Genomic DNA, 14,306 nt, shown 5'->3' with positions numbered 1-14,306 from the left:
TCCAACCAGTCCAACCCCCTGCTCAAAGCAGGACCGATCCCCAACTAGATCACCCAAGCCAGGGCTCTGTCAAGCCTGACCTTAAAAACCTGTAAGGACAGAGATTCCACCACCTCCCTAGGTAACCCATTCCAGTGCTTCAAATCCATTTTGTCCAATTGCCTGACTGTTACAGTTTTAAGAAGATTAATTTGAGCTCCCTTGGTCCTACATTTTTTCTTGCACCCTAATTGTACAATAGTAACAAGTAAACATACATATGCTAATTAGGGTTATAGTCTATTTTGCTGTGGAGGGAGTTACGCATCCCAAACTCTGACAACTAGAAGAGGCAAGGCGTGTAATGAGATAGTGGTTGAAGCTTCAAAAGGCTGACTGTCCCACCATATCTTGTATCCTTTGCACCAGGGTCATGACAAGAGCACTTGCAGCTTAAACAAAGAGTAGTATTATTGCTTTGGACACATATTTGAGTCAGTTGTCTTTCTTGCCATTGCACACAGTTGGGTCCTTTCTGACCCCTTCTTCTCCACTGGGAAAGAGAGACATCTTGTAAGAGAGCAAGATGTTCTTTTTCTGTTAAGTGCAAATATCTGCATCTGAATCTGACAAACTACAAAGGAATTCCTAACTCTATATAGGCAGATGCAAAATTGTATACATCTAATTTCAGAATGAAAAATACACTGGGATATTCTTATTGCACTGAAGATTGATTGTTTACATTGAAGGGACACCACATAGACTGGGCCAGACCTGCATAATGTACATGTTCACAAGAAGTTGCACATTTACTTTAGACTTGTAAAGAGATAAATAATCCCTTATGTTTACATAGCACCTATAATCCCAAATCACCAAGTGCTTTTATAAACTCTTCAAAGAGAGGTCACTCCTCCCACTACAAAAATACCATTCTCACTGTATGTAACTGTATCCATCCTGTGTCACCAGCACTGTTCCCACACATCTGATGAAGTTAAGAATTATTTATTTACTGTAAATGGCAGAGATTATATGGAGGCAGAATGTATTTACCTGAGTTAGTATTTGGCAAGAACATAATTGCCAAAACCCTGTTTTGCAAAAAATGCAAAGGAATCTTTAGTAACCAAAAGTAGTCAAGGATTTTAGATTGATAAAAATACAGGAAATTCACTCTGGGGTATAAATATGTTGCATGTGTTTATAAGAGTTTCTCAAAAAGGAATTTTAAGAGATTTTCCTTTACTCCTATTTGAAGTCGAATAACCATTCTCACATTTTGTTTCCCGCTGAAGAATTCTGAACAATGAACGTCCCATATAAAAGCAGGTCTTTATGATAGATATAAGAAAGTACTTAGCCAGCTACAGGGAATTGCATATTGAGCTGCTGTCAGTCAGAGAGTTTAAACAAGATGAATTTGGAAAAGAAATCTGGTTAGACCACAGAGAAAATCTACATGTTCCAGACAAAGGCAGAGAGGTTACAGCTGGCCACTTTGTGCAGCAGCAAAGTTTCCATGCAGTGACTGGTGCCAATCTTAAAGCCGTAAGAGGCAGAATTTTAAAAAGCTTAAAATAGATTAATTTTTCTACCAAGTTTTAAATGCAAGTCAGAGTGATCAAGTCAGAAACCAACCCTTCTACCCAGAAACTTAACTTTATGCATAATATTCCTTAAAATCCCACCACCAACTGTAGTGGCTACACCTCTTACTAATGAATGCGATATTTTCCCATTAATTCCTCCACTCTAATTTTAAAACAGACAAGACAATCTGGAAAGAAGGTGAATTTCAGAAAATGGATTCCCTCCATTTACATTGTGAATCTGCCTCAAACCTATACACTAGTTTCCATCTTTCTGTGCTAACTCCACAGAGCAAAAGAAAAGATTTGGATTAATCTTAACTAACAAATCTAATCTCAAAAACAAAACATCAGGTTAGGAATTCAACATAGAACTAAAACCAATGCAGCCAAACTTCCCAGAAAAGATCCTGCTCTAATCAATCACTGTCTATGGCTTTGATATACAGCAAACCTGGATGAGGAGCAGCACTTAGGCCAACAGAAGCTGAAAGTCGATGGAGATACATTTGGCCACCAGTGCTGGAAGATCTACTATGCATATAGCATTTGACTTAAGTTTCCTTAACATGAAGTGTTTTGTGTCACAGAGGAAAGTAAATACTGAAGGACAGGATGAATGAAAATATCCCCATGATAAAGGAACAGTGGAAAACCCATAAGTTCCCATTTCAACAAGGGTTAGTATCCACTCAAGTAGCCACTTTCCTGAGTCCTCAATGAAGGAGGTAGCCTTTTCTATACTTGCAAGAACTGCGGGGGTGGGGGACAGACTCCCATCTGAACCCAGTTCTTTCAGGACAAGATTAAAAACAGAAGGAAGTTTGAAAATCAGAACTGGAGTATTTGTAATAAACGACATGTTCCACACTCAGTTCACACTGTCGTCCCAACCTGGCTTGTATCCAATTCCTGATCTTCCAGGTCATCTTCACTGAGAGAGAAGTCTTTGTTCTTTGATATCTGGTTGGTGATGCAGTTTGACTCCTGGAACTCATCATGAACTGGAGAACTGGAATCACTTTGGGTCACTGGAAAGGTACTTAACTGTTCCCCTTCTGCCATGTAAGACAGAAGACTGTCCAGGATGGGTCGGTTTCTGCAGATTTTAGTCAGAAGATGACTCCTGTGCTTCAGCTGTACAATTAAGTCATCTTTTTTCTGGATGACATTCAACAGCTTCTGAATTGTCTCCTCAGATGAGAGCAGCTTCTGCTGCAGAGCAGTAATTTCTCTTAGAAGAAAACAAGAAAAACAGTCTCAAAACAAGGCTACTAAAACGTAGCCATGCACACAACTACTGTTCCTCACTTATTTGTCCTCATCCTATAAAGACCTAAAGGGTTTTTCAGTTTAGAAAAAGAGGTTATATAAAATGTTGAAGAAATGATCCCCATATCATTTCAAGCTTCCTAAATCTCTCTCTCATGTCCCTCTCTTTGGGTCTGCTGTTTATGTAGTTCTAACAGCACTGGCAGTGCAAATAGTGATACTAACACTTTCCATTATAAGACCTTGTTTCTTATAGTTTTGTCAAACGTTAACCTTTCAGGCTGAAATTTTCCATGCTGGGTGTCTGCCCCTTGGACTGAATTTTTATGAAAGTTTCAACTAAAACAGTTCAGCCATTCTAGATAATGAGTTTAGGGAAAAATACATTGTTTTGCCCATGTTAAAATTTTCTTACAACCATTTCTTTGATAAGCCCTGTAACAGGAATATGAAATTTGGCAAGGGAGATCAACTGATGTCAGGGAGGCGTGTTTTGCTGTAACTGTAAAAATTTGCCTACATATGGGCAAGTTAAAAGCCAGTGAAAACTGTAGTTTGCACATTTTCAATAGAGGTGTGTTAGTCTGTGGAGAATTTAGCTGCCAGCTTCTATCTGCACTGAGTTTGTGCCATCCCCATACAGCTCCTACATGCCGACTGGACTCCACATGTCCCGTCATGATATTGTGACTGAGCAGAACTTTTCCCATCCTTGCACCTCTGTTGTAGCACCAATATGGAGACACTTGCTCCTTTTGCTTTCAACTGCTAGCATCAAGGGAGCAAGGAGGTGGCAGAAGCAGCCTTACTCACCCCATTGTATCCGAGGAACAGAGGAAGGACACAGGCTGGAAGCAGAAGGGAACAGGGAAGTAAGTGGATGTGCATGTAAAACTGGGAGGAGAACAGAAGATGGGAACAGAAGGGTGTGTAATCACTAGAATATACTCTCCTCTGGAACCTAGAACTGAACCCAGGATTCCAGAGTCTCAATATTCCCCTGCTGGAATACTGGGATCCAGCAGATATTACCAATCCCACTAGTAAAATGGGTCTCTCTTCCATGGGCGGCGAGTTCCATACCCACGTGGTGCCCAGGCACCAGCAATATTCAGAGCCCAGGGGCCCAGCTCCACCAATGTTTGGGGCTGGGTCTCCCCCCCAGCCCCCCCCCCGTGCCTCCCAGAGTGTCCCCTGACCCCCCCTTGCTGGTCCTGTGCACATCCCCAGGCCCCGGAGGGAGCAGAGCGTCCCTGCCTCTTCCATGCAGCTCCATGCTGCCTCCCTGCAGCAGCCTAGTGCCCCCCATCCACTACTGCCAGGGCAGACTGACTCCGAGCCTGCCCTTCCCACTCAGACCCTTCCCTTTTCCAGCGGGACTCTCCACAAGCACAGCCCTCCCCCCTCCACACACACACACCGCCCACAGTCACAGCTCCTGCCCCATGCTGGGCAAGGAGGCAGCACCATCCCCATCCCCAGTGAGGCTAAAGTCAAAGGCAACAGCAGGGGAGGAGGCGCACGCAGCACCCCCCGGCACCCACCATGGGGGAGGCGAGGGAGATTCCTGGACCTGAGAGGGGCCACATGCAGTGACAGTGGTGGGGGTGAGTGTGCTGCTGGGGGGGGGGGGGCGGGAAAGGGGGGCTCCTCCCCCAGAGCTCGCTGCTGCCGGCAGGGAAAGGGCTGGGGAGAGTCCTCCTCTCTGGCCCCTGTCCTGGAGCAGCCTGCCTGCACCCCAAACTCATCCCCATCCCTGCCCCACTCAAGCCCACACTCCCAGCCAGAGCTTTCACACCCTCCACTCGAGCCCCTCCAGCATGCCAAACCTTATCCCCAGTCCCAGCCAGAGCCCTCATCCTCCCCCCCACCCCAACCCTCTGCCCCAGCCCTGAGCCCCCTCCAACACCACAAACCCCTCATCTCCAGCCCCATACAGAGCCCTCACACCCCCCTGCACCCCCACTCTATGCCCTAGCCCTGAGCCCCTCCCACATCCCAAACACCTTATCCCCAGTTCAGACAGAGCCCTCATTCCACCGCACCCTAACCCTCTGCCCCAGCCCTGAGCCTCTCCAACACCCCAAACCCCTCATCCCCAGCACCAGCCAAAGCCCTCATCCCCCACACCCTAACCGTCTACCCCAACCCTGAGCCCCCTCCTGCATCATGAACCCCTCATCCCCACCCCACAGCCCACCCCTCTGCCATAGCCCTGAGCCCACTCCCACACCCCAAACCTCTCATCCCCACCCCTGCACCCCTCCCATCATAGAATCTCAGGGTTGGAAGGGATGGGGGGGAAGGATAGCTCAGTGGTTTGAGCATTGGCCTGCTAAACCCAGGGTTGTAAGTTCAATCCTTGAGGGGGCCACTTAGGGATCTGGGGCAAAAATTGGTCCTGCTAGTGAAGGCAGGGGGCTGGACTCAATGACCTTTCAAGGTCCCTTCCAGTCCTAGGAGATTGGTATATCTCCAATTATATAAAATAAAATCTCCGAAGGTCATCTAGTCTAACCCCCTGCTCAAAGCAGGACCAAACCCAACTAAATCATCCCAGCCAGAGCTTTGTCAAGCCTGACCTTAAAAACCTCTAAGGAAGGAGATTCCACCACCTCCCTAGGTAACCCATTCCAGTGCTTCACCACCCTACTAGTGCTTCACCATCCCCAAACTCCCTCCCAGCACCTGCACCCCAGACCTCCTCCCCCACCCAAACTCCCTCCTGCCTTGGGCAGGTGGGGGGTGGAGTTTGGGCAGGGGTGGGTTCTGGGCACCACCAAAATTTCTACAAACCCACCACCTCTTCCCCTCTAATCGGTCCACATACAGGATAACAGCCTACTAATGTGACCAGATGTTCAGTGAACTCAGGCGGTAGAAGTCTGCAGTTTGATCTAAAGGTCCTGACCCTGCTAGTGACACATTTGATGGTGAATATAGTTCACATGAAGGTATTTCTCTTGTTTCAGTTTGCTTTTAAAAACTTTAAGAAAACACATTAAAAGAACACCAAGGTTTCAAAGTAAAGCATTGAATAGTTAGGAAATACCAGAATTAAGGAATACATGATAAAATACGGTACTTTTTTCCTCAGAAGCCTTGTCTTAGCATGCAGGATGAGCTATGCTCAGGAAATCACCATCATGCATGCATACATACAAGGGGACTGAATTATAATTGCACAAGCAACCTTAGATTTGGTATTTCCTAACTTGACTTAACAACCTTTACTACAAAACAACATGGGCATAATTTTTCCCTAATACTGTTCTCAGAAATGGCATGACTGTTTTAAATGAAACTTTCCAAAACAAATTCAGCCTGAGACAGAGACCTGGTATGGAAAACTTCACCATGACTGGTTATAGTTTGGCAAAGTAACAAACAACTGAAAACAGAGTCCTCTCATGAGAGGTTAAACAACCTGAACCTAATAAGCTCTGTCAGCTACCGTTCACTACATCAGTCAGAGTCATGTTTTGATGAGGGAGCGGCAAGACTGCTTTTGTCAAGATTAGAAGTGAGCAATCCAGTGACATCCTACCCTCAGCCAAGCACACCTGACCGCCGGTCCCGCCCTGCGCTTGTCTACATGGGGCCATGCTCATCTGCCCGCACGTGTTGCCTCGGCTCAACTCCTACTCGGGCCGGGAGACGGGGCTCGGAAGGAGCGTGTCCCCGCGCGCAGCCGCAACTGCGCTGGCGAAGGCTGCACAGCGGCTGCTAGGGCCAGTTGGCATTTCCCGGCCGCCCTTCCGGACTCCGGGCCGGTCTCACAGCGGGGCCGCCCCGCCCCACTGACCGGCCCAGCCGAGGCCCAGGCCCGGGCCCGCAGCGGGACGTCGGTCTGTCGGCCCAGGACGGCTCGGCCTTACGCCGGCCCAGACGCGCCGCACCCAGGGGCGGGGCCGAGCGGCAGCCACGCGAGCCGGGGCCGGGGCCGGGGCCGGGCCGGGCCGCGCGGAGCCGCTTCCCCCGGCGCTACCTGTCCTTGGCAGCCGCCAGCTCCCGCAGCGCCGCGCGCAGCTCGCCGTCCTTGCGGATGAGACTCTGCGCCTGGCCGCGCACCGTGCGCTCGGCCGCGCCCAGCCGCCGCTCCAGCTCCGCCACGCGCCCGTGCAGCGCCGCCAGGTGCGCGTTGGCCTCGCGGATCTGCACGGCCGGCGGCGCCGACATATCGCCCGGCCCGGCCCGGCCAGTCCCTCCGCAGCTGTGGGCTCCCGCCCCGCCGGCCAAGGAGCGGGGGCGGGGCGTGGAAAGGGGCCGCCCCAGCTCGCCCGGTCGATCCCTGGCCTGCGTCAATGACTGGGGGGAGCCGGGCTTTGGGCAGAGGGGTCCTTTGGGGGTAGGGTGAGGCTCCTCCCTGACACGGGAGCCCTTTGGGGCAGAACAACAGGGCCACGGGCGAGGGGTGGGCCCCTTGGGGGCACAGGGATGCCCCCTCCCAGCAGAGAGTCCCTTTGGGGAGCAGGGGGTGCTTTGAGGCAGGTGGCTGGCACCCTGGGAAAAGGGGTGCTTTGGGGGCTGGGGCACCCCAGGAAGAGGGCAGTGGTTTTCAAACTGCAGGTCGTGACCCAGTACTGGATCGCAGACAGGGGCGGCTCTAGGAATTTGGCCGCCCCAAGCAGTCATGCCTGCGGGAGGTGCACCGGAGCCGCGGGACCAGCGAACCGTCCACAGTCATGCCTGCGGAAGGTCCGCCGGAGCCGGCTGCCGCCCTGCCGGCAAAATGCCGCCCCAAGCACGCGCTTGGCGCGCTGGGTCTGGAGCCAGCCCTGATCGCAGAATATAAGGCACTGGGGTCGTGGCGGCTCTGGTCAGCACCACCAACCGGGCCGTTAAAAGTCCCATCAGTGATGCTGCCTGGCTAAGATAGGCTAGTCCATACCTGTTCTGACACTGCCCTATGCCCCAGAAATGGCCAGCAGCTGTATTTCTTTTCCAAAAAGCTCTTTCCCAGAACAAGACACACTTGTTGCAGGAAAGGAAATGTTTTACGGTTTGCCTGGGGCACAAAGTTTAGCAAGAAGAGAGTTCCCTGACAGCAGTTTCACCATAAAAAACAAAAACACACACACCAGGTGCTTCAGCCTGATCACAGTGGCAGTATTGGACTAATTTACTGTTAGGTGTAAGTAGTAAACTGTTTAATATGTTCAATTAGTTGTTTATGAAGTAAATCACTGGATTTAAAATAAGATCCAATATAGAGTACGGTATATGCAGTGATGAGTTGCTAAAATCTTAACAACCGGTTCCCTATAAAAAGTTCTGATTTAAGGGATGTGCCACCGTATGTATTTTTTGTACCAATAGGGTTACCATACGTCTGTATCTTCCCGGGAGGAATTTTTAAAATTTACCACCCAGACAGCGATTTAAGAACCTAAAAGCCTGACATCTCTGGGAAAATACAGATGTATGTTAACCCGACCTAAAGTTCTTTTTTAAAAAGATGGGCCTGAACTAGAAATGAGCTCCGTTTTACATGTATGGGTCCCCGCCACTCCCTGGGGGTGTGCTAGGGTGACCAGATGTCCCGATTTTATAGGGACATTCTCTTATATAGGCTCCTATTACCCCTCACCCCTGTCCCGATTTTTCACACTTACTATCTGGTCACCCTAGGGTGTGCACATGTGTGGGTCCCAGCTGCTCCCTGCCCCCCCTCATTGAAGCAGGTGTGCAGGGTTATTGCCTTGAGAACTGCAGGGCACCAGTGGACATGGGGCTGGCTGCAGACAGGGGCGTGGGCAGGGCTAGCTGGAGGCAGGGAGTGTGAACGGGCTGGTTGCAACAGGAGCTGGCAGTGGGCAGGTGGTGCAGACAGTGGCTGGCTGTGGGCAGACAGGCTGTGGCGGGGAAAGGGGTTGTGGCAGAGGTCGGGAGGATGGCAGGGGCTGTGGGCAGGGGAGTGGAAGGGGCTGTGGGCAGGGGCTGTGGCAGGGGGCCGGAGGGATGGCAGGGGGGGGACAGTGGCTGCTGTCGGGGGTCTGTGGCAGTGGCTGTTGTCAGGGGCCGGAGGGATGGCAGGGGGGTGGCAGGGGCTGTGGCAGGGGGGGCTGTGGGCAGGGGACAGGAGGGATGGCAGGGGCTTTGGCAGGGGGCAGGAGCGGTGGCAGGGGCTGTGGGCACGGGCAGGAGGGATGCTAGGGGCTGTGGCAGGGGGCAGGAGGGATGGCAGCGGCTGTGGGCAGGGGGAAGGAGGGATGGCAGGAGATCTGGCAGGGGTAGGAGGGATAGCAGGAGCTCTGGCAGGGGCTGTGGCTCTGGGCAGGAGGGGTGACAGGGGGCAGGGGCTCTGGCAGCGGGGATGGCGGGGGAAGGAGGGATGGCAGGAGCTGTGGCAGGGGGCAGGAGGGATGGTAGGGGCTGTGGCAGGGGCTGTGGCAGGGGGTAGGAGGGATGCTAGGGGCTGTGGCAGGGGCTGTGGCAGGGGGTAGGAGGGATGCTAGGGGCTGTGGCGGGGGCAGGAGGGATGGCAGGGGCTGTGGGCAGGAGGGATGGCAGGAGCTCTGGCAGAGGGTAGGAACATAAGAACATAAGAAAGGCTGTACCGGGTCAGACCAAAGGTCCATCTAGCCCAGTATCTGTCTACCGACAGTGGCCAATGCCAGGTGCCCCTGAGGGAGTGAACCTAACAGGCAATGATCAAGTGATCTCTCTCCTGCCATCCATCTCCATCCTCTGACGAACAGAGGCTAGGGACACCATTCTTACCCATCCTGGCTAATAGCCATTTATGGACTTAGCCACCATGAATTTATCCAGTCCCCTTTTAAACATTGTTATAGTCCTAGCCTTCACAACCTCCTCAGGTAAGGAGTTCCACAAGTTGACTGTGCGCTGCGTGAAGAAGAACTTCCTTTTATTTGTTTTAAACCTGCTGCCTATTAATTTCATTTGGTGACCCCTAGTTCTTGTATTATGGGAATAAGTAAATAACTTTTCCTTATCCACTTTCTCAACATCACTCATGATTTTATATACCTCTATCATGTCCCCCCTTAGTCTCCTCTTTTCCAAACTGAAGAGTCCTAGCCTCTTTAATCTTTCCTCATATGGGACCCTCTCTAAACCCCTAATCATTTTAGTTGCTCTTTTCTGAACCTTTTCTAGTGCTAGAATATCTTTTTTGAGGTGAGGAGACCACATCTGTACACAGTATTCGAGATGTGGGCGTACCATGGATTTATATAAGGGCAATAATATATTCTCAGTCTTATTCTCTATCCCCTTTTTAATGATTCCTAACATCCTGTTTGCTTTTTTGACCGCCTCTGCACACTGCGTGGACATCTTCAGAGAACTATCCATGATAACTCCAAGATCTTTTTCCTGACTCGTTGTAGCTAAATTAGCCCCCATCATGTTGTATGTATAGTTAGGGTTATTTTTTCCAACGTGCATTACTTTACATTTATCCACATTAAATTTCATTTGCCATTTTGTTGCCCAATCACTTAGTTTTGTGAGATCTTTTTGAAGTTCTTCACAATCTGCTTTGGTCTTAACTATCTTGAGTAGTTTAGTATCATCTGCAAACTTTGCCACCTCACTGTTTACCCCTTTCTCCAGATCATTTATGAATAAATTGAATAGGATTGGTCCTAGGACTGACCCTTGGGGGAGGGATGGCAGGAGCTCTGGCAGGGGCTGTGGCTCTGGGCAGGAGGGGTGGCTGTGGGCAGGAGGAATGAGATGGGGCAGGAGGGATAGCAGGGGCTGGGGCTGTGGGCAGGGGGCCAGAGGGATGGCAGGAGCTGTGGCAGGGGGTAGGAGGGATGCTAGGGGCTGTGGCAGGGGGTAGGAGGGATGCTAGGGGCTGGGGGTAGGAGGGATGCTAGGGGCTGTGGGCAGGGGGGATGGCAGGAAGGTGGCAGGGGCTGTGGCAGGGGGCAGGAGGAGTGGCAGGGGCTGTGGCAGGGGATGGTAGGGGCTGTAGGCAGGGGGTAGGAGGGATGGCAGAAGCTCTGGCAGGGGTGTGGCAGGGGCAGGGGATGGCAGGGGCTGGGGGCAGGGGAGGAGGGATGGCAGGAGCTGTGGCAGGGGCTATGGTAGGGGCAGGGGCTGTGGCAGGGGCAGGAGGGATGGCAGGGGCTGGGGGCAGGGGGCAGGAGGGATGGGAGGGGCGGTGGGCAGGGGTGGCAGGGGCTCGGGCGGGGGTGGCAGGGGCTCGGGCAGGGGCTGGGAGCAGGGATGGCAGGTGCTCGGAGCAGGGATGGCAGGTGCTCTGGCAGGGGCAGGAGGGGTGGCAGGGGCTGCAGGCAGGACGTATGGCAGCGGCTATGGGATGGCAAGGAGTGTGCAGGGGGCATTAGGGATGGCAGGGGCTGTGGGCAGGGGGATGGCAGGGGCTGTTGGGTGGCAGGGGCTGTGGGCAGGAGGGATGGCCGGGGCTGGGGGCAGGGGCTGTGGCAGGGCCTATAGCTATGGGCAGGGGGTGGCAGAGGCTGTGGGCAGGGGTGGGCAGGGGCAGGAGGGATGGCAGGGGCTGTGGGCGAGGGGCAGGAGGGATGGGAGTAGCTGTGGGTGGGGTGGCAGGGCCTGTGGGCAGGAGGGATGGCAGGGGCTGTGGGCGGGGGCATTAGGGATGGAAGAGGCTGTGGGCGGGGTGGCAGGAGCTGTGGCAGGGGGAGTCGGGGTGGCAGGGTCTGGGGCAGGAGGGATGGCAGGGGCTGTGGGCAGGGGGCATTAGGGATGGCCGGGGCTGTGGGCAGCAGGGGTGGCAGGGGCGGTGGGCAGCGGGCAGGAGGGATGGCAGGGGCTGTGGGCAGATGCTGTGGCAGGAGGCGACTGTGGCAGAGGGCAGGAGGGGTGGCAGGGGCTGTGGGCTCAGTGGTGGCAGGGGGTGGCAGATGTTGTGGCAGGAGGCTGGGGGGTGGCAGGGCCTGTGGCAGGGGCTGGCTGTGGCAGGGGGCAGCTGTGGCAGGGGGCAGCAGGGATGGCAGAGGCTGTGGCAGGGGGCAGGAGGGGTGGCAGGGGCTGTGGGCTCAGTGGTGGCGGGGGTGGCAGATGTGGGGGCAGGCGGCGGGGGGGGGGCAGGGCCTGTGGCCGGGGCGGGCTGTGGCAGGGGGCAGCTGTGGCAGGGGGCAGCAGGGATGGCAGAGGCTGTGGTGAGGGGGCAGGAGGAGTGGCAGGGGCTGTGGTCAGGGTGGGTGGCAGGGGCTGTGGGCAGGAGGGATGGCAGGGGAGTGGCAGGGGCTGTGGCAGGGGGCAGGAGTTTGGCAGGGGCTGGGGAGGGGCAGGGGGGGTGGCAGGGGCTGGCTGCGGGCAGGGGCCGGGGCAGGGCCGTTACATGGGGAGAGCGGCTGGGATCAGCCTGAGCAGCAGGAGGCAGCCGGGAACCCCCCAGGCAGCAGCAGGAGCCCCAGGGCCAGAGGTCCAAGGAGCAGCAGCAGCAACAGGGGCAGGAGGCAGCCCACATGGCTCCTGCAGCGCAGCTCCCCCCAGCGGCCGGGAGGATGAATTACACCCTTCCCGGCCAGAGCCCATCAAAGCTTCCCTCGCAGGGAAGCCAGTTTACGAGCATTTCTAAAACCGCTTCTAAATTTAACAACCAGTTCATGCGAACCGGCTCCAGCTCACCCCTGAGTATATGAGACCCTTGGACTCCATCTGTGAGAGTGGACTTGTTTACCATCAAGACACAGGCTCAAACCAATCAAAACCAGTTTTTCCCGCCAAAACGAGCCCTCAGCATTCCATCTCCTCACAACTTTTCCCGCCACAAAAGTGATAGAAGGACTTGTTCAGTGCCTGCGCAAGGCTGTCCACCCCAGCGACGGGACGGGTCTTCACAGTGCTCCAGAGCTGAAGAATGAAGAATACCACCAGTCCCGCAGTGAGATTGAGGAAAAAGAGGCCTGTCACCACCATTCCTGCCATCCTGCATTCTTGGTGTGCATCATCCCACAGGGCCTCCTTGCCAGCAACAAAATCCAACAGTTGTCTGGACTCCCCAGTGCTCCTCCTCAAAGGCTCTAAATCAGACGGAGAGTGGAAGGTCCTGGGCATCACCCCTGTACGTGGTATCCACTGCACCTGAACAGTAGGAAAAGGTATTGGGGCATCATTTATTGTTTTCCAGTTTCCAAGGGAGGGTTTATGGGCCTGAGCTTTAAGCTCCCAAAGCCAGTCACTGTTTCATTGTATTAATTAAGTTTGCATTTTCCCCTATTCCTCCCAGTTTTCTGTACCTTTACCCTGAATACACTTACCTTTGTTTCTGCCAAACCACCTTGTCTCCTCTTTATTTTATTTACACCACACAAGGAGGGAGGCTAAATCCACTGGTGATAGATACAGGAGGGAGTTGAGTTTGTATCTTCTGAGAAAAGGGGCTTTCCTTTCCTATTTCTCCCCTACCATTTCTAAAGTTTGCCTGTGAAGCGTTGCCTTATTCCCGTTGAGCTAACAGTACAGATTCTACAGTGGGGAAGGTTGACTTTTTCTCATGGCCCAAATGCATTCCTCAAGTTTTACAAATTTACAATAGGTATGTCTATGCTGTGCCTGGGAGTGAGCCTCCAGCTGGGGCCAACAGATTTGAGGTAGCAGGACTTATGTTATCATGCTGTGCAAGCCTGAGGGGGCCGGGGCAGGGAGGAGAGCACAAGCTGCAACATCAAAACAACGTTTACAGCTATTATATAAAGCAGGGGTCCCCAACGCGGTGCCCGCGGGGGCATCTAAATGCGCCCACGTCCTGGCCGCAGTGGAGCATCCGCCAAAATGCCGCCGAATTTCTGCGGCGTTTCGGCGGCGACACCTCTCAATGACGCCACTTGCCGCCAACAAGCGACATCATTGAGAGGCGGCGACACCGAAACGCCACAGAAATTCGGCAGCATTTCGGCAGATGCTCCACCGCCGCCACGGTCCTTTGTCTGGCGCCCACCAGATGAAAAGGTTGGGGACCACCGATATAAAGCCTCAAATCCCAACATGTAATGCTTCCTCTCGATAGAAGTGGCTGGGCTGCACAAAGCTGTTTTGATGAGACACGTTGTTACGGAGTCCCTGGGCGATGCTCTGGAACTGCTCCCCACAAAGCCAGTCCAGACTTTGGGGAGCCTCCTCTCCCTTGGAGCAGACTTGTTCAGGGCAAGAAGCTCACACGTCTTCACCGCCTGGGTCTCTCCTTGGAGCATTCAGCATCCTCTGCCCCTCCGTGCGCGAGCCCGCCCCAGCGGGGTCCTGGGGAAGCCACAGGGTCCTGCACCCCCACTTCACAGTCAGACGTGACTCTCAGCTAGCCAGTAAAACAGAGGTTTATTTGATGACAGGAACACGGTCTAAAACAGAGATTGTCGGTACTGTGAGCCGGGCCCATTCTGGGGGGCAGTGAGCCAGACCCCCATGTCTGCACTTCACTCCATGTCCCCAGCCAGCTCCAGACTGAAACCCCTCCAGCCCCCCCTCCTCTGCTCAGTTCCTTTCTGGGGCCAGGAGGTC

The 14,306-nt window shown here is 53.5% G+C and overlaps 1 protein-coding gene across 1 annotated transcript; it reads right to left on the bottom strand.

Moving 5' to 3' along the window:
- Window positions 1-2,245: 2,245 nt before the first annotated feature.
- Window positions 2,246-7,047, bottom strand: VMAC (vimentin type intermediate filament associated coiled-coil protein). The gene is made up of 2 exons (XM_039516229.1): window positions 6,835-7,047; window positions 2,246-2,808 (listed from the first exon to the last, which is right to left on the bottom strand). The coding sequence occupies exons 1-2, from the start codon at window positions 7,023-7,025 to the stop codon at window positions 2,451-2,453; spliced, it is 549 nt and encodes a 182-aa protein (XP_039372163.1). The 5' UTR covers window positions 7,026-7,047; the 3' UTR covers window positions 2,246-2,450.
- Between the last annotated feature and the right edge of the window lie 7,259 nt (window positions 7,048-14,306).

The sequence above is a fragment of the Mauremys reevesii genome, linkage group 26 (assembly GCF_016161935.1).
Source record: "Mauremys reevesii isolate NIE-2019 linkage group 26, ASM1616193v1, whole genome shotgun sequence".
NCBI lineage: Eukaryota > Metazoa > Chordata > Testudines > Geoemydidae > Mauremys > Mauremys reevesii.
This window is presented reverse-complemented; position numbering and strand designations above follow the sequence as displayed.